The sequence below is a fragment of the Sorex araneus genome, chromosome 3 (genome assembly GCF_027595985.1).
Source record: "Sorex araneus isolate mSorAra2 chromosome 3, mSorAra2.pri, whole genome shotgun sequence".
NCBI lineage: Eukaryota > Metazoa > Chordata > Mammalia > Eulipotyphla > Soricidae > Sorex > Sorex araneus.
In genome coordinates, this window is record NC_073304.1 from 87,238,266 (window position 1) to 87,257,463 (window position 19,198).

The following is a 19,198-nucleotide window of genomic DNA, read 5'->3' on the forward strand; positions in this document are numbered from 1 at the left end:
GGGCGGGGCCTGGGTGGGGCGGGGCCGTGGCCGGCGCGGCTGCGTCATGGCGGAGGCGGCTCTGGACGCGGTGCGGAGGGAGTTACGAGGGTTCCCGGCCGCCGCGAGGGGTGAGTGTCTTCCCAGAGGCTGGAGCATCTTCGTGTCGACTGCGAGCAGCCTTAGGACGCGGGCGGGGCCCCGGGCATGCCGGGTGCCCGGCCGCGCGGTGCAGGGCGCCCTGGTCCCGGGCCGGCGGTCCCTGGCCCACCCTGACTCGGCCTCACCCGCGCGCGCTGGCCTGCGGGGACCCCGCGCCCCCAGCCGCGCGGGCGCGCCCTCGCTCGCTCCCTCTGCTCGCACTGCCCTTGCTGGGTGGTCACACTTTCCCCGAGCTCGTGAGGCCCCCAGTGAGCCCCGCGTCGGATCGTTGGGAGCAGCATGGAGCTCCCCTCCTGCTGTGAGGTCCTAATTCTTAACCCTGGCGGGGAGACGCGGTAGGCAGCAGCCCCAGTCATTCCTTCTCTGACTGCTACGTACATAGTCCGAAATAAAGATTAGTACTTTATTGATTTTTGCCAAACCTCGCGTTGCTTGGGGGACGGTGGCATGTTCGAGATGAAACTGGGGTGGCTGTGTGCAAAAAAACAAGTGCCTTACCCCTTGTGCTATCGGGCCCTGCTTGTCTGTTTCTTCCTACTTCCTTCCCTTCCTTTACTACCGAATGCTTACACAGGTGCTTTAAGAAACAGTGGATTTCACGGCCAGAGAGTGCAGTGGGATGCTTCCCTGCATGCTTCTGACCAGGTTAGATCCACAGAACCTCAAGCACGTGGTCCCTCAAGCACAGCCCACACCCTCCCCTACACCCCTGCCTTCACCCCCCACCCCCCGCAAACCAAAACACAGTGAGTTTAAGTTTTCTACCCATTCCACATGCTACTTGCATTCTTTCTGAAATGTGGTCTGTAGATACACCTTCACATACAACCTCATCATACTTCCCCACCAAAGGCAGGCTGCTAATCAAACCACTGACTGTCTTAGAGATCAGTCCGTTCTCTCCTGCATTTTCCAGGCTCTGTGCTGGTGCTGCTGTTTCCTCACACTCCCAATACTGAGAGGCATTTAGGTAGTTTCTAAATGCTTTTTATGCTGTAAGGAGGAACCTGGGAGTTAGCTCAAAGGGGTGATGGGCTCTTCCCCAGCACTGGCACTGAAGGGCTTAAACGCTCCCCGTGCCAGCTTGAATGCTGTCATGGAGGTAACCCTGGTGGCCCCCAGCATCTCTGGGCCTCAGCAGCACCACATCGCCATGCTGAGCCTCATGTCTATAAAAAATAAAAACGCTGCAATGAATACTTTGAGTGTTCATTTAATAAGTGCTTATTAAACATGCAACCATGCCCAGCTCTGGTCAGTGTGTGTAGAGTATATCTGTGACCCCAAAATTCCACCCTCAGAGCTCGCTTTAGCATGAGGTCTCAGCATCGGCATGACTATGCAGGACTATGCAGGAGAAGTGGGTTAAAAAGCAAGTGCACTGGGAAAGAAGCAGAATGAGGGCGTATGGGGCCAGGGCCAGGGTATTTTGCAGATGATGAAGGGAGGGTTGAGAAGGGCAGAGTTCCCAGGGAGAGACCTCATAGGCCAAAGCCCTGAGGGTCCAAGGCCAAAAGTGGGGGCCACATGTTGGGGAGAGGGTCATTGGTTTAAATGAGTTGTTTGGATTCCATTTGGAATGCTCTCATGTGAAGCCCCGAGAAAAAACAGCTGCTCCTCCCCTAAAGGAAATTCATATGTTGAGAAAGTAAAACTGAAATAACAGAAAATGCAAAGGTCTAAAAATGTTGATTTCCACATTTGGCCCTAGTGAGGGTCCAGAGAGATGGTACAGGGGTGAGGCATACTATCTTGGCCAACCCCGGTTCAATCTCTGGCATCTCATTTAGTTCCCTGAGCACCACCAGTGGTAACCCTTGAGTATCACTGGATGTGCCCCTTGCCCATTAAAAAAAAAAAAAAAGGCCCCACTATGAATAGGAGGTTTACCTAGCTCCGACTCACCTTCCTGGCCAACCCCTTTGTTTCCAGATTCCCTCCAGCCCTATCTCCCTCAGCTACTTTTTAGGTCCCCCATCTCTCTTTAGCCCAGAGGGTACCAAACTTTGTTTGGGGGCCACACCCAAGGTGTTCAGGGCTTACTCCTGGCTCTGCTCTCAGGGACCACTCCTGGTGGGGCTCACATGGGATGCCAGGGATTAAACCTGGCTTAGCTGTGTACAAGGTGAGCTCTCCAGCCACTGTACTATTGCTCCAGCCCCAAGGGTACTGAGTTACCAGGCCTCAGTCAGCACACTCCCGGACATCTGCCTTCTTCCCAGGAACAAAGTGCTCCGAAGTCACACCCATGGCTCTGAAGGCCCGCTGAGTGTCCATTGCCCCCAGGAGATGGTATCGCCCACTGGGAAGCCCTGCTGTAGCTAGTATTGTGAGCACATGTACCAGCTACTTTCCGTGTTCTGGGCCCACCAGAGTCTTCCCAAAATTCAGTTTTCATTTTGGATCTAAAGTCACTTTCCAGGGGTTGGGGAGATAGTACAATGAGTAGGGGGCTTGCCTTGCTAGTGGCCGACCCAGGTTTGATCCCTGGCATCCCATATGGTCCTCCGAGCCCACCAGGCGTGATTCCTGAATGCAGAGCCAGGAGTAAGCCTTGAGCCTCATTGGATGGGGCCCCCAAACCAAAAACACAAAAATAATAAAAGTCATTTTCCATCTGGGGGCTGGAGAGATAGTATAAGTAGTAAGGCCTTATAATGCAGCCAACCCAGGTTTGATCCCAGGTACTACACATAGCCCCCAGAGCACTGTTAGGAGTGATTCTTGAGCACAGGAAGAGAAAAGATAAGGAGGAGGAAGGGAGGGAGGGAGGGAGATAGATGATGAACAGTCATTTTCCAGGGCCAATACGTAATTTACTGAGTACTTGGGTTCCATCCATGGTTCCATATGGTCCCTCCAACATCACCGGGCTTAGCCTTGGAGTCCCCTGAGTCCTGCCTGGGTAGCCCAGGTTATCGCCAGCATTGAAGGACCTGAGCTGCACCACACCCTCAGCGCTTGCAAGGAACTCCTGCCTTGTTGGGTGAGAATTGCTGTGTGTGTGTGTGTTGTGGGAGATGCCTGGGCTTCCCGGGCACCTCTTGGGCTCTCCCCCACCCCCCACCCCCCCCCGCCCCAAAGAAGTACAATGAAAAAGTCACTTTCCTCCTAATTGCAAAAGAGAGAGGTGAAAATGAGTACAATGGGGTTTGGGAGTAAGATGTGGTAACTGCCCTCTGGGGACCAGGCCTTACTTAGGAGACATCCGGAGAAGGATGTGAAGCCTCGTGCCCTGTTGAGAGCAGGACAGGCGTTCCAGCCCAGGGGGCCTCAGCGCCAAGTGTGGCTGTGCCTGCGAGCCAGTGTGGAGCGGGCAGCCGCAGACAGGAGGCACACAGACCGGAAAGGTAGGTCAGACCTGTTCACGGAGCGTGCTGCCTGCCCAGGCAGACAGGATTTGTAAGTGGTGGTAAACCATCAAAGGGATTTTTACTGGGGGTGTGAGAAGATGCGATTGTGTTCCAGGAAGTGGACTGGGGCCAGGGCGAGGGATGCTTTGAAAGGGAATACAATTAAGCCAAGGGAACCAGTTAGTTAACTGCAGTGACCATCCAGCTGGTGACATTCATTTTGCCACTGAATTTTCTTGTCTTTTCTTTTTGGTGGTGCTCAGGGTTCACCCCTGGCAGGGCTCAGGGGACCATATGAGGTGTCAGGGATTGAACCCGGGTCGGATGTGTGCCTGGCAAGTGCCCTACCCACTGTACTATCCTCCAGTCCCTCATTCCGCCATTGAGCAGACATGCTCCCAGGAGCTAGACTCGCCCCGTCCTGGGGAGGCAGGAATGCGCTCCATGAGCAGTCCTGCCCTCCAGGGGCCTCAGTTCTAGCCAGGGAGCCCATTGCGCGATTTGGATCAGTGACATACCTACTGCATGAGCTGGTGCTGAGTGTCGGGGGATGAAAGGGGAAAGGTGTGAAGGCTGTGAGGGCCCAAGTTGCAATTTAGGAAGAGATGGTCAGGGAGGAGCCTCCTGAAGGGACAGTTGAGGACGCAAAGCAGCTTGAATGTGGATCCAGCAGGCGAGCAGGGAGTGGTTTGAGAGATAGAATCAATAGACTAGGGTGTAGCCAGTTAATGGGGGTGATAGGATGGCGGGGGTGGGGTGGGGGCTAAGAAACAAAACGAGGATTTTATTAAGGGTTACATGGGGCCACCAGAGCCACCCCAGGGATGCACATTGCACAGCCTGCCAGGAGCATGTGGCAGCCTGGCTGTCAGGATGGGCATGCTCTTCCCACACCAGAGCTTCAGCTGGGCCCGGCTTTGTGCCGTGGTCATCTGGATGGGGGGTGGAGGCAGTGGGGAGGTGGTCAGCCTCTCACATGGGCTGTCAAGTGCTCAGGAGTCATTATTGTCAAAAGGTGCTTTCCAGGGCCATGGCCACTCTTCCCCTCACCCGCCCCCACACACATAACCCACCACCACCCCTGCCACCTCATTGCTGCTCATTTTGCCCCCATAGCCTCCTTGGCTGCCTTTCTGATGGGTGTCAGGAGACGACTGCACTGAGAGGGAATTCAGGGTCTGCTGGGAGCAGGGCCGGGGGTGGGGGTGGGGGGCATGGCTCCGCTAAGGGCAGGCATGTTGCTGTGTTGCCCAGGGTCGCTTGGTCACCGGTGGGCACTGCCCTGCCCAGGGTGCCCATCTCAGGCAGGGGCTCCCTTTCCTCTCTCAGAGCTCAGCGTGCCCCTGACGGTGCCCTACCTGGACGAGCCCCCGACGCCCCTTCAGTTCTACCGGGACTGGGTGTGCCCAAACCGCCCGTGCATCATCCGCGGCGCCCTGCAGCACTGGCCGGCCCTGCGGAAGTGGTCGCTCCCCTACTTCAGGTGCGGGCCGCCCAGGCGGGGCTGCGGGTGGGCGCCCGGGCAGCGGCGGGCGGGCGCTGAGTGTCCCTTCCCCCAGAGCCACGGTGGGCGCCACAGAGGTGAGCGTGGCGGTGACCCCGGATGGCTACGCGGACGCCGTGCGCGGGGACCGCTTCATGATGCCGGCCGAGCGCCGCCTGCCCCTGAGCCGTGTGCTGGACGTGCTGGAGGGCCGCGCGCAGCACCCAGGCGTCCTCTACGTGCAGAAGCAATGCTCCAATCTGCTGGCCGAGCTGCCCCAGCTGCTGCCCGACCTGCAGCCCCACGTGCCCTGGGCCTCCGAGGCGCTGGGTAAGGGGTTGCGGGCCGCCCTGCTTGCTGCGACTCTCTCCGCAGAGCTGCCCCCCACGGGGTTGGGTGTAGCGGCCAGCACCCCTGTCTCCTGGCCTGTACGCCCTCTTCCCTTCCTTGTCTAGGGGTGGAGACTGAACCTTGCCCACCTGTGCTGTCCCCTGCGTCCTCTGGGGTCCCACATCAGATTCCTCCCGGCTTGCCCACGGTACAGCGCCCCTCACTTGCCTCTTCCCTCTGACCTGCAGGAAAAATGCCTGATGCCGTGAACTTCTGGTTGGGAGAGGCGGCTGCAGTGACCTCGCGTAGGTGTTGGGGAGGGTAGAGTTGGGGTTGGGGGGCAGAATTGAAGGTAGCGGGGTAGGAGCTAGGCTGCCTAATGTCAAACTTATGAGGTTCTAGACACAAATCAGGTGGGACAGGCCCTGGGGGTTCATGGAGGACAGGAAGGTGTTTTTTTTTTGTTTGTTTGTTTTGTTTTTGGGTCGCACCCGGCAATGCACAGGGGTTACTCCTGGCTCTGCACTCAGGAATCACTCCTGGCGGTGTTCAGGGGACCATATGGGATGCTGGGAATCGAACCCGGGTGGGCCGTATGCAAGGCAAACACCCTACCTGCTGTGCCATGGCTCCAGCCCTAGGACAGGAAGTTTGGGGTTTTTATGTTTGTTTGTTTTGGTTCTAGGCCACACCTGGTGGTACTCAGAGATCACTCCTGGCAGGTCTCGGGGTGCCCAGGATTGCACTGGGGTTGGCTGCCTTGTGAGACAAGCGCCCTGCCCGCCGTACTGTCCCCAGCCCTGGGTGTTTTCAGTGTGGTGGCACCACACTTGGCAGTGGGCTGCCAAGGCTGCCCCCATAGTGTTGGGCTGCTGTGGGGGCCGGGGCCCAGGTCTCACGCTTAAGGCCTGCCCCAGGCTTGGAGGGCAATGCTTTTTTCGCTGTCTGTAGAAAGCTCCCCAGCAGCCTGGGAGTTGGGCTGAGATCCTGGTGTCCCTAAGTGGAGCTGAGCCTAGTGCTGGGGGAGCCTTTGGGTCCTGGTGCATGGGAGCTGCATTGCCCCCCTCACCCGGCCCTCATGCCCCCATCCTGCCCTCACGGCCCTGCCTCCTGTGTCAACAGTGCACAAGGATCACTACGAGAACCTCTACTGCGTGGTATCCGGAGAGAAACATTTCCTCTTACACCCCCCCAGCGACCGGCCCTTCATCCCCTACGGTAGGGGTGCCCTGCTGGGGGGAGTGGGAAGCAGGCCAGAGGTGTGGACTCAGCCTCTCCCCTTCCCCAGGCACACAGGGGTAGGGGGATGCGGACCGTGAGCTCCAGGGCACAGGGGGTACTCAGCCTTTTCTCCCTGTGCCTCAGGGCTGTACCCACCGGCCACCTACCAGCTAACTGACGATGGGAGCTTTCAGGTGGTGGAGGAAGCAGCTGCTGAGAAGGTGACGGGGACGGGTCAGGCCTGGACGTTGCACTGCGGCTCTGAGGGGCCCCGGGCCTGGGCAGGGCCTGCGGGACAACCTTTCGAGGGTCCCATTCCCCGGCTCCTGCTGTGTCCCAGGTGCCCTGGATCCCCCTGGATCCCTTGGCTCCAGATCTGGCCCGGTACCCCAGTTACAGCCAGGCGCGGGCCCTCCGCTGCACGGTGCAGGCCGGCGAGATGCTCTACCTGCCAGCGCTGTGGTTCCACCATGTGCAGCAGTCCCACGGCTGCATTGCCGGTGAGCACCCGGGAACTGCCCCCCCCAGGGGGGGTGGGGGTGGGGTGGGGGTAGCAGAGCCTCACGTTCAGGCCTTTCTCTCCACAGTGAACTTCTGGTACGACATGGAGTATGACCTCAGGTACAGCTATTTCCAGCTGCTCGACTCCCTCACCAAGGCAGCGGGCCTGGAGCAGAAGGCCTGGTGAGGGGCACGGGGCAGCGCCCGGCAGGGCCCTGGAATCAGCAGTTTGGCTGCCCGACCTGGGATGGGCCTTGGAGGACTTCAGAAGGCGTCTGGAGGCCCGGAGGTGCCAGGCTGGTCTGGGTGTGGGCTCCCAGGAAGTTGCCGCATGGGCGTGGCACCAGCTGGTCCTGGTAGAGTGGGGCTTGGGGTGCAGCCCCGCCTCTCCCTGGCCATCCAGAGGGAGGTGATGGTGTGGGGCGGGCACAAGGAGGCCTCAATAAACGGTGCTGTGACCCTCCTTTCTCACACCCCCTCTGGCAGCTGGCTTGCGTGCTCTGATGGGGGCTGGAAGGTTGTGGGGGGATGTGGGGGGTGTTCCAGTGACCCTGCTGGGCTGAGGGCTGGGTCCAGTCCGGCCTCTGTCTGCAGTGGTGTCCACTGCTCCCTGGACCCGCAGGCCTCCTTAATTTCATGACACCTGGTGCTGGCCTCTGTGACTCCGGCTCCTGCTACTCCCGAGGTGCCCCTGTGGGACAGTTGGTCTCCATAAATGTCTCTGTCCCCCAGCCCAGCCCTGGACATCCCGAGTGTACCGTCCCCAGCTCTGGGGGTGTATGAGTGTGTGTATTTGTGTGTGTGTGTGTGTGTGTGTGTGTGTGTGTGTGTGTGTGTGTGTGTATGCGCGCGTGCTCACACACACTCTGGTTTGGGGCCCACTGACCTCTGTGGCCCCTCCAGGGCCCACCTTCCCCTCTCTTTTGCCCTCTTGTGCCTCTGACAACAAGCTCTGCTGGGTACCCCTATAGGTCTGCCGCTTCCTAGAGTGGAAAGCAGGGCTGGAAACCAAGAGAATGTTCCTGGCAGGTGGGGTGCCCTGCAGCTGGCTAGTATTGGCTCTGTCAGTTTTCTTCTTTTTTTTTTTTTTTATAGGGATCACACCTGACTGTGCTTAGGGCCCCAGACCACTCCTGGCAGTGGGGGCAGGCGTGGGGAGTGGGCATGCAGTGCTGGGGGTCGAACCCGGGACTGTACACATGGGAAGCATGTGCTCGGCGCCAGCTCTGGGGCCCTGCCTGTGGGTTTGGGTGTCATTCCTGGTTGGTGGCTGTGTCGAGGGGTGGGGCTGAGGTGGAGCGGAGGTGGCTGGGAGGAGCTGGGACACCCCTGCTCTGGGTTAAAAGGCCACAGTCCTCATCCTGTGGCCACTGCTGCTATCCCAGGCTCCCAAGGACCCCAGCCTCATGGCTCTGGTAAGACCCCATAGGGCCTTTAGCCCCAACTCGTTTGGCTCCCCGAGGTTCTTAGGGTGTGGGGTCTTCCCTGGAATGGAGGGGGGGCCCTGGTCTGAGGCCAGAGCAGAGCCCAGGAGAGGCAGGGTGCTGGTGTGTGTGGGGGGGTCTGAGTCCTTCCTGGCCAGAGATGGGCTCAGGCAGAGCCCCACTGCCATGGGCTTGGGGCCGAGAATGAGGCTCCCAGCTGCTCTCCTGGGGCCCCACAGGAAGTGGCAGTCGTGCTCCTTCTGACTCAGTTGCTTGGGGTGTGGGGCCCCTGGGGCTGATACTGGGGAACAAGCTTCCTGGCCCTGTCCTGAAGCCCCAGGGACTCTGGTCCATCAGGCCCTTCCCTGAGGCCTGGCTGACGGTGGAGGAGACTGAGGAGCTGCCCTGACCTGCTGCCCCTCACGGAGCCTGCTGGCAGCCCGAGGACTGATACCAGTGGGCGTGGGGGGGTCAGAGCTGGTGGCTGCTGTGCAAGCCCCTCCCTAGGGGAGAACTCATTTCCAGAATTGTCTCTGGAGGGTGGAGGTGCAAGGGAAACTCCTCCTGGGCGTCTGGGGCCAAAGCTAGACTGGCTGACATGCTTCTTCCTCATCTGTTTAGTCACATATGCACACATACATATGTATATACATACAAACACACATATGCACATACACACATGCATAATTGCACTATAGGGAACATGTACACACGTGCATGTACACATAAGGCTTGTGTGCAAATAAACATGGCATGACACAGAAACATGCATGTCTATACACATGTGTCTCATATGCATGTAATGCACAATGACACATGCACACACTGACACATACATATTCACATGTGCCCACATCACAATCACGCACAAAATGCCTGTACACATATAGGTACAAATATATGTGCAGTCATGTATGCACATACAGAAATATACAGAGATACACATGCATGAATGAATATGTGTATCTAGTGCACATACACATGTGTACCCATTGCTCTGCACCTCAGCATTTTTACACGGGCATATACATACACATACAAATACGCCTGCACACGTGTGCACACATCCATGAAGACACATGTACCTGCATGTACACATACACAGGTACACCACCTAGGACCTGTCTCCGGGCTGTTTGGCCAGGTTGTGGGCTGGGCAGCCCCACTGCATAGGACCAGGAGCTGGAAGCAGGGCAATGTGAGGGTGGAGAGCACCAGTCAGTCTGGCTGGGTCCAACCCTCGGGCAAGTGACTCCCCTGTGCCTCAGTTTCCTTGTGGGATAAATATCCTCCCACAGAGGGTGACTGAGTGATTGACTGTGTAACTCAGGCTTGAGTGCTGTGTCGGCGCTGACTGGTGGCATCAGAGATGCCATAGCTCCCTGTCACTTCAAGGCTGGGGACTGGGGGGCAGAACTGGCCTGCAGATTTGGGATTGGCTCCAAGGAGCTGCCAGAACCCGCTCTTCAGCCCCCACTGCCTTGGGCACAGTCAGCCTGCAGTATGCCCCCTCCCTCCTCTGCAGGCAAAGGTGCCTGGGACCTGCCTGCTCACTGTTCGTGTCCTGCAAGCCCATGATCTACCCTCCAAGGACCTTGGTGAGCATTAGCCCAGGAAGGGCCTTGCTTCTGCAGCTTGATTCAGAGGCATGGGACCCGGGGACTGGGCATACACTGGCCCTGCTCCTCCAAGTCTCCCGGGCTCCCGGAGTGCCCTATGACAGAGGGACGTGGGTGATGGGCTCTAGGCCAGCAAAAGCTTATAGCCATCGCCGGGCACTTGTCCTGCCCACAGTGACCCCCTCCGACTGCTATGTGACCCTCTGGCTGCCCACGGCCTGTAGCCAGAGACTGCAGACCCGCACAGTGCGGAACAGCAGGAACCCCGTTTGGAACCAGAGCTTTCACTTCCGGATCAACAGCCAGCTCAGGGTGGGTCCCGCTCCCTGCCCGGTCCTGTCCCAGGCCCTTCTTCCCTGTCCCCCACTTCCTGCAGCCCTGCTGTTTTCCTTCCAGAACATCATGCAACTGAAAATCTTCGACCAGGACCTGGTCACCAGTGATGACCACCTGCTGTCCGTGCTGTTTGACGTGGGGACCCTGCGAGCCGGGGAGCTCCTGCACAACAGCTTCCCCCTGGGCTCAAAGGCAAGGCTGTGCTGCCGGCGGGAGGTGCTCTGAGGGGCCGGAACCTCGTCCCCAGGTGTCACCACGCTCCCCTGGGAGCTACTGTTCATAGAAGAGGGGTCCTGCCTGGCCCTCTTGACCACTGTGCCAAGGGTACTTAGAGGAAAAGCCAAGTGCTCATCTATTTATTTACTAATTGGGCCAACCCCAGTGATGCTGGGGACCTGGGGCCACTCTTAGTGAGGCTCTGCTGTGCAGTGCTCAGGCCTGGCAGTGGTGCTGCTAGAATCACAACGAGCTGGGCTCAAGGGGCCACGCGGTGGCGGGGATAGAGGCCAGTGCCTTGCGCTTGCCAGGTGTGTGAGCTACCGTGCCAGCTGCTTCCCCAGCCTCTCAAGGACACTTTGTTGGCAAGTTTTAGAGTAGCCTGGAGGCCACTGCTGGCTCCTTCCCCTACTGCCCTAGTGGGCATCAGAATTGGAATCTGTACGCACACATGCACGCTCCCATTCCCCACCCCTCTCTCGCTCCCCCCCGCCCCCCCCCCACACACACACTTGCTCCCATCTCTCTCCAGAGCAAGCGACTGGAAGTGGAGTTTCACCTGCGGAGCCTGTGAGTTGGGCTTGGGGCAGTCCCTGTGAGGAAGCATTTCCTTCTGAGAAGGGCCGAGCCCCTCTGCACCCACGCGGATATCCTGGGAGACTTCATGGTGGTGGAGGAAAGCCCAGGCCTGAGGGTGGGGGTGTGGCCCTCCTGATTCCCACTCAGGAGCCCGGGGGTCTCTTTCCAGGCCAGACTGTGCTGAGCAGCTTGTCAGCAATGGCATCCTGGTGGTGAGTGGGGCCTCCCCAACTGCAGCCCTCCTGCCTGGGCTGCTCGCTCATGTCGGGCCCGCTGAGCAGGGCCCCTGGGCCTCGAGGGCCTGGTGATTCTGGGCCAAGGTCGTCAAGTGCTGAGGAGGGTTGTGGGAGGTGGGCAGGGGGTGGGTGATGGGGAGGGGGGTCTCCACGGCCAGCTTGCCCTGAGGGTCTCTTGTGGTTCAGGCCCGGGAGCTCTCCTGTCTGCACGTGCGCCTGGAGGATACAGGGGACCGGCAGGGTGAGTCCCTCCCCCAGAACAAGCCCCCCCAAAAAAAGAAAAGCCCCCTCAGCCCCCACCTCTCTGAGTCTAACAGGGTACTGGAGGGGACCTGGGCTCTTGCAAGTGGGAACAGGGTGTGGTGGGAACTCCATCTCCCAGCCTCGGTCAGCCCTTCATGGTGGGGTGGTGGGAGGTGACCCCAGTCCTCCAGCAGGACACCATCCGCCGCAGCCCCTCTGCTCTGACTCCCATTCCCAGGCTCGCGGGGCAAAGTCCAGCTTGTGGTCCCCGGGTCCTGTGAGGGGCCTCAGGAGGCGTCCGTGGGTGCCGGCTCCTTCTGCTTCCACTTCCCTGCCTGCTGGGAGCAGGAGCTGAATATCCACCTGCAGGTAGGGTACTGTGCCTTCTGGGTGTGAGGGGACCCCAGGCCCTTCTCTCTCAGCTCCTCCTCCAGCCCATCCCTCTGCTCATCGCTTGCAGCCCTGGCTCTCCCCGCCAGTGTCGAGCACTCCAGGAGGGGAATCCGGCTGGCACCTGTCTCCTCTGCCCCTTCCTAGTGCGTGTGCCCAGGGCCAGTGCTGGGAATGGAAGGGCAGGGTTCTGAGGGCTCTTTTTCTCCTCCCTGCAGGATGCCCCCCAAGAGCGATTAAAGGTGCCCCTGAACTCCCTGCCCACTGGACAGGTGGTGAGGCTGGTCTTTCCTACATCCCAGGTACCAGTTGCCAGAGGAAGGACAGGCAGAGGGGGTTGGGGTGGGGTGGGGTGCGGCTTGGGAGGGCCAGGTGCTGTGTGAGGCCCTGATTTGCACTGGGTGGAGTGGGGTCACGCATTAGGTAGACAGGACCAGTTGCTGGGAGGCGGGACCAGACACAGGGTGGGGCGGGGCCAGGCACAGGTTGGGCGGAGCCTGTAGCTGGGAGGTGGGACCTTGTACTGGGGGTAGATCCTGCAGCTGGAGGCGGCGGGGCCAGGCCTGGAGCTTGAAGGGCTGACCCGCTTTTCCAGCAGCTTCTCCAGTGGGCTGGCTACCCAGGGCTACTACTAGGCAGGCAGGGCTCAGGGAGAGGGAGTCCTTTGAGCATCCCCGACAACCTCAGGCCAGCCTCTGGTGGAGATGGGGGTGGGGGCGCCCACAGGAACTTGGGGACATCCTGGGAAGGGGGGTGGCTCAGGCTGGAAGAGAGCAGGGGCTCAGCCCTTGTGACCAGAGCATTTGCATTTTCCAGGAGCCCCTCATGAGGGTGGAGCTGAAGAAGGAAGAAGGGTGAGTGGCCAGGCAGGCAGATTGGGGAACAGCCTGTGGGAACATCTGGAGGGGAGGAGGCCCCGAGACCCCCAGGCCCAGCAGGGAGGGCTGGTGGCACAGACCCTGGCTCTGGGCCTTTACTCCCTGCTCCCTCTTCACCTCAGCTGAGGGTCAGCCCAGCTCCGAACCTGGCAGCCAGAGGTCCTGGGGAAATGTTGGCTGGGAAAGTGGGTGTCAGGTGAGGAGAGTGGCATGGTTTAAGGCACGCAGAGGACAAGAGAGCCAGATAGGAGAGGGGGCACCTGGCTGCCATGGGGCAGGGGAAGCACCCTGCTCCTGTGTGTCCCGGAGACTGGCTTCTCCCCGGGGGTTCCGCGTCCTCTCCGGAGTGGGTTTGGGGCTGAGGGAGGGAAGCGGCAAGATGAGGGTGTAAGTGGTGTGAGGGCCCAGCCCTGAGCTGCTCTTTGTCCCGGGGGCCTCTCCTGACCCCCGGGACTTCTGCGTCCCCGAGTGCGCCCCACAAAGGGGCCTGCCTTCACCTCTGCCCCGACAGTCCACTCTGCAGCATCAGGATGTGGAGGGGCAGAGGCGGGGAGAGGTGAGGTGGGCTTCCCAGCCCCAGCGTCACCTCTTCCTCCTGCAGCCCCCCGGAGCTGGCTGTGCGGCTGGGCTGTGGGCCCTGCGCCGAGGAGCAGGCCTTCCTGAGCAGACGGAAGCAGGTGGTGGCACGAGCTCTGAAGCGGGCCCTGCAGCTGGATGAAGACCTGCGGGAGGACGAGGTCTGAGGCTGCCCCGCGCTGGGTGGGGGTTGGGGGAGGTAGGGGCTCCGCTCGAAGGCTCTGGGCCCGACCACACCAGAGCCGTTTGCTAGGCTGGCCTGGCCCTGACTTCTCTCACATGACCGTCTCTGCATCAGTGCGTCAGGGGCAGGGATGGCTGAGGGGTGGCCACTGGGCAGCCAGCCAGCATTCTCCTGGCCCTTGACCGCCCGATGGGGCCTGGTCTAGCTGATCAGTCATGCTGTGTGGGGGGGTGGCTGTAGGTGGAGAGACTCTGAGGTGGCTCTGGAGCTTCCAGGAGAGAGAGGTGACCGAGAACATTTCTGCTTCACTTTTTGGGGCACTTCCTCAAGCCATGGCAATGGGCACTCCTGGGCCTGCCTCGCCCCGATCTTCCTCAGGCGGCCCTGGCCAGAGTGGCTCCTGAGCCCTGCTCAGAATGTGGCTGTCCAATGCTGGGGGGCGATGGGGGCACTGCATGGCCCCCTCCCACTTGGATGCACTCTTCAGGTCCCAGTGATCGCTGTGATGGCCACGGGGGGCGGCATCCGGGCGATGACGTCCCTGTACGGGCAGCTGGCCGGCCTGCAGGAGCTGGGCCTCCTGGACTGTGTCTCCTACATCACAGGGGCTTCCGGCTCCACCTGGTGAGTGCAGGGAGGGGCTGGGGTCAGAGCAGAGGCGCAAGGGCGGCTTGTGAACCCTCTGGGCCTCCCTGAGCAACTGGAGGAATTGGGAGGAGGCGCGTATCGGTGAAGGGCCCGTACCAGTCTATTATCCTTTCCAGAAAGCCCAGGGCAGGGATAAGTGACACTGTACAGCAGGTAGGGCACTTGCCTTACCGTTTGTGGCTGGCACCACAAATGGTCCCCAACCTGAGTCATGAGTGAACCCTGAGCACAGAGCCAGGAGTAAGTCCTGAGCACCACCAGATGTGAACTGAGAGAGAGAGAGAGAGGAAGGGAGAGAAAGAGAGGGGAGGGAGAGAGAGAGAGAGGAAAGAGGGAGAGAGAGGGCAGGAGGGGGGAGGTAAGGAGGGAGGGAGGGAAAGGGTCAGAGCAATAGTATAAAATGTAGGGGAATGTTTGCCTTGCATGTGGTCAATCTGGGTTCTAGGTTTGATCCCTGGCACTCCATATGGCCCCCCAAACCTGCCAGAAGTGATTCCTGAATGCAGAGCCAGGAGTACGTCCTGAGCACCACCAGGCCTTGGATCACACCAAGTGTGACCCAAGAACAAAACAAAACAAAGCGATCAACAAGCCCAGGGTAGGTGATGAGTTCCTCGAGTGACACCCTGACCTTTGATTTGTCCCAGGGCCCTGGCCAACCTCTACGAGGACCCAGAGTGGTCTCAGAAGGACCTGACTGGGCCCACCCAGCTGCTGAAGACCCAGGTGACCAAGAGCAAGCTGGGCGTGCTGGCGCCGGGCCGGCTGTGGCGGTACCAGCAGGAGCTGGCCGAGCGCGCCCGGCTGGGCCATCCCCCCTGCTTCACCAACCTCTGGGCACTCATCAATGAGGCGCTGCTGCACGATGAGGTGCGGGAGGGGTCACAGGGGGCTGCAGTGCGGCAGGGGTCATGGCCTGGGGTGTTCAGACCACTTTCCTCCCCAGCCCCATGAGCACAGACTGTCGGAGCAGCGGCAGGCCCTGAGTCGTGGCCAGAACCCTCTGCCCATCTACTGTGCCCTCAACACCAAGGGGCAGGGCCTGAGCACCTTTGAATTCGGGGGTGAGCAGGCTGGATGCTGGGGTGGAGGGCGGGGCCAGGCCCTGCTTCAGGCCGTCATCCTCCCGGAGTCAGTCTGCAGGGCTGGTGCCAGCCTCAGTCGGGGTGCATGGGCGGCTGCTGAGGAGAAGCCCCGCGGGTGCATGGGGGCTCAGGTGAGGCATGGTCCCCACAGAGTGGGCCGAGTTCTCCCCCTATGAGGTCGGCTTTCCCAAGTACGGGACCTTCATCCCCTCTGAGCTCTTCGGCTCCGAGTTCTTCATGGGGCGCCTGACAAAGAAGCTCCCCGAGTCTCGCATCTGCTTCCTGGAAGGTGAGGGGGGTGGGAGACTGGAGGAGGGGCCTGGGCAGGGTGGGGGGTCTTTTCCTCCCGTCCTGAGAAGGCCCCTGTATCCTCCCGCAGGGATCTGGAGCAACCTGTATGCAGCCAACCTCCTGGACAGCATGTACTGGGCCTCAGACCCCGGGCAGTTCTGGGAGCGCTGGGCGCAGGATCAGGCCACCCTTGGTAGGTGCTGGCCTTGGGTCCATGAGCGCTGGGATAGAGGCCTAGGAGTTCACTGTGTCCTGAAAGACACCCCAATCCCGCTCATGCACCCCAACTGCAGAGAAGGAGCGGGTCCCTCTTGTGAAGATAGAGGAGACGCCAACGGTGGCTGGCAGGATCGCTGAGTTCTTCACCGACCTGCTGACGCGGCGCCCGCTTGCCCAGGCCTCACACAACTTCCTCCGTGGCCTTCATTTCGACAAGGACTATTTCGATCACCCGTACTTCGCGGCCTGGAAAGGTACCTGCTTTCCCCACTGCTCTCAACATTCCAGGGTCTTCCCAGGCTGCCTCCAGAGCTCCAGCCCCACTGAGCTCAGTTCCCTGCACTGCCTGGAGGGGGAGCTCTCCTTCCTCTCGTGTGTCCAGGGCCAGGGCCCCTCTGCAGGATTTACAGGAAAGGGACAGGAACGTGTCAAGCACAAGGCCAGGCCTGTGGGCTTGGTGCCCTCTGCCCTAGTGACAGCGGCTGTCTGCTTTGCCCCCACCACCTCCCCAGCCACCAAACTGGATGGACTCCCCAATGAGCTGACCCCCACGGAACCCTACCTCTGCCTCCTGGACGTGGGCTACCTCATCAACACCAGCTGCCCCCCGCTGCTGCGGCCCATGCGGGATGTGGACCTCATCGTGTCCCTGGATTACAACCTCCAAGGCGCCTTCCAGGTGGGCTGGAGCTAAGGCTGCGGGGAGCCCAGGGAAGGGGGTCCAGCCTCCCCCAGGGGAGCTGGTGCTGACTATGTTTGTATTGGGGTGGGGGCTGTTGGGCTTGCCTCAGACTCCTGGCTCTGAGCTCAGGGATGGCTTCTGGGTGCCTGGGATCAAACTGGGCTTGGCCCAGTGCAAAGCAAGCACCCTGCTGGCTGTCCTGCCTCTCCGGCCCCAGTGCTGATAGTAAATGCTTGTTCCATTTTCATCCGCATTTCAACGGGACCTCCGAGACCCTCTTCGTTAAGAGGGACCTGGCCTGGGCTCCCGGCTCAGTGCCTTAGTGCCCACTGACGCCTCTTGGTCTTGCGCTGCAGCAGCTGCAGCTTGTAGGCCGGTTCTGCCAGGAGCAGGGCATCCCCTTCCCACCCGTGGAGCCGGGAGCCGATGAGCTGCAGCAACCCCACGAGTGTCACCTGTTCCTGGACCCCGATTGCCCGGAATCCCCCGCCGTGCTGCACTTTCCGCTGGTCAACGACTCCTTCCGGGAGTTCTCGGCTCCGGGTGAGCCCCTGGCCCCCAGCCTGCCCCTGCCAGCCTCCTGGTCCCCGCGAGGGGGCAGTTTGGGGGGCTCCCACCCTGCTCCTCTCCCGACCAGCTCCGCTGTGCCCCTCCTTCACCCCCTCCCCCACCACTGCAGGCATCCGGCGCATGCCAGAGGAGCAGGCAGCCGGGGAGGTGGACCTGTCCCCCAGAGGCTCCCCCTACCACTACTCGAAGGTGACCTACAGCCCGGAGGACGCAGACAAGCTGCTCCGCCTGTCTCACTACAACATTTGCAACAACCATGGGCAGCTGCTGGAAGCGCTGCGTGAGGCGGTGCGGCGGCGGCGGCTGCGGCTGCGGGGGCAGCGGCAGGAGTGAGGGAGGGAGCGGCCGGGCCCTCCAGCACCCCCCGACTCTGCTCAAGCCCCGTCCACGGTGGCCCGGGTGGAATGGGGACAGGAGCTGCGCCCGGGAGGCCCCCTGGGCTCCAGCAGCGGGCGTGCCCCGGCCCACGCAGCACTTCCTGGCCAAGCAAAGACTCAGCCTGGGGCGCTGGAGGCCTCCATAGAGGCCCCAGAAGCCGGGGTGAAGCAGAGCATTTCCTGGTGTATTCCAGAGCCCCTCCCACCTGCCTCGTGGCACACTGGCTGTCACCAGGCTGGATGAGCTGGCAGAGTGGGTCCCGGGGGGGGCTGCTGCTCCCAGCCTCGACAGACATCGTGGTGTCCTCTGCACTGCATGGGGGAGGCCCAGGACTGGGTCTGCTTACACACACACACACACACACACACACACACACACACACACACACACACACACACACACACACACACACACACACACACGGCAAGGAGGGCTTGTCTGTCCTGGACAGTGCTGTCGAGGGACCCAGTGCCCTTGCTTAGATTCTCAAGATTTGCCCCGGACCCGATGGTAGAGCAGAGGTGGAGTGAATTTAGCTGCTCCAGAACCTTCCCCAAGCCAGTGTCTGGCTCCCCTGGTTACCTCAGGCCTCCTACATGGACGTGGTCTTGGCCTCAGGCGACTCGGGGTGTGGGGGTGATGGGTTCTTGTGACCTGGCCACCTTGGGAGCTGGGGGAGGGGAGCTGGCACCGGCCCAGCCTCACTCTTGTCCCCCTCTCCTCAGCTGGCCTCTGAATCACACAGTGGAGCCTGCGGGCGCCGCTGCCCAGTGGGAGGAGACAGTCCAGGCGTCAGCGCCTCCGGCCTGTGGCTCTGAGTCTGTCTGACTGCCCTGGAATGCGTCTGCTGGCCCTCACCTTGTGGGCAGGAAGGCCTGGGGGGAGCAGGAGAGGATAGAGGAGGAGACAGGGGTGAGGGGTGCGGGTAGAGCTGGGTTGGGTTCTCAGCGCAGGGCACTTGGGCTGTCCTCGCAGGCCGGGCCGCTGTGGTCAGCTGTCCCTGCACATGAGCCCAGTGAGAGGAGGGCTGGGGGCCATGCCGGTGACCAGCCTGGGATGAGGGCGCGAGGGAAGGGGGCTTCACGGGCCAGGCCTCCTGACTGAGTGGGGGTTTGTATCATCGGGGTGAGGCTGGGCTGGTGGACCCTGCTCCCCGGCAGCGCCTGTGGGGCCGAGAGACTCGGGACCGCCACCTGCTCTGATCCCCCGTGTGTGCCTGAGCAGGGAGGCTATGCCAGGTGCTTGCTCGGCAGGTGGCCTGGAGGGCTGGTCCCCAGCTCCAGCGCAGGCTGGGGGCAAAGGAAGGAGGCAGGTGACCCCAGCAGGCTCCTTCCTGTGGGGCCCGGGGAGATGGCTCAGGTGTGGAGCAAGTATCTTGCCCACCCCTCATCCCACACACTGCAGGCTCCTGTCTGGATGCCCCAGTTTCTCCTAGGCTTCCCGGAGACAGGCTGCATTAGCCTCCTCCCGAAGGCTCCCACTTCTCAAAACTGTGGATCACCACCCGCTCTGGGGTCATGTAACTGAATAGGGTCGTGCCGCAAAAAATTTGAAAGTAAATTTCTGATTTGTTATCAGTGTGTGATTTCTTTTGTTTCCCTTTTCTTTTTTTTTC

At 60.8% G+C, this 19,198-nt stretch overlaps 1 protein-coding gene across 2 annotated transcripts; it reads left to right on the top strand.

Moving 5' to 3' along the window:
- Window positions 1–24: 24 nt before the first annotated feature.
- Window positions 25–19,157, top strand: LOC101555205 (bifunctional peptidase and (3S)-lysyl hydroxylase JMJD7). Of its 2 annotated transcripts, XM_055133689.1 has the most exons (25): window positions 25–110; window positions 4,824–4,977; window positions 5,054–5,307; window positions 5,556–5,612; window positions 6,430–6,525; window positions 6,673–6,749; window positions 9,979–10,051; window positions 10,248–10,384; window positions 10,469–10,600; window positions 11,157–11,194; window positions 11,373–11,415; window positions 11,626–11,680; window positions 11,921–12,051; window positions 12,291–12,374; window positions 12,889–12,926; window positions 13,552–13,687; window positions 14,198–14,334; window positions 15,006–15,228; window positions 15,305–15,422; window positions 15,595–15,732; window positions 15,823–15,927; window positions 16,028–16,207; window positions 16,466–16,632; window positions 16,992–17,178; window positions 17,315–19,157. In XM_055133689.1, exons 1-25 carry the CDS (start codon window positions 47–49, stop codon window positions 17,536–17,538), a joined length of 3,048 nt encoding a protein of 1,015 aa, XP_054989664.1. In that variant the 5' UTR covers window positions 25–46; the 3' UTR covers window positions 17,539–19,157. The 2 variants fall into 2 exon arrangements, with proteins under 2 accessions (XP_054989664.1, XP_012788422.1); XM_012932968.2 differs by lacking the exons at window positions 9,979–10,051; window positions 10,248–10,384; window positions 10,469–10,600; ... (14 more) ...; window positions 16,992–17,178; window positions 17,315–19,157 and adding exons at window positions 6,869–7,028; window positions 7,116–7,531.
- Window positions 19,158–19,198: the final 41 nt, after the last annotated feature.

Coding starts and splice junctions, on each gene's coding strand:
- LOC101555205 (XM_055133689.1), top strand. CDS start 47: ATGGCGGAGGCGGCTCTGGACGCGGTGCGGAGGGAGTTACGAGGGTTC. Junction 5,308..5,555: donor CTGGGCCTCCGAGGCGCTGG/GTAAGGGGTTGC, acceptor TCTGACCTGCAG/GAAAAATGCCTGATGCCGTG. Junction 12,927..13,551: donor GAGCTGAAGAAGGAAGAAGG/GTGAGTGGCCAG, acceptor TTCCTCCTGCAG/CCCCCCGGAGCTGGCTGTGC.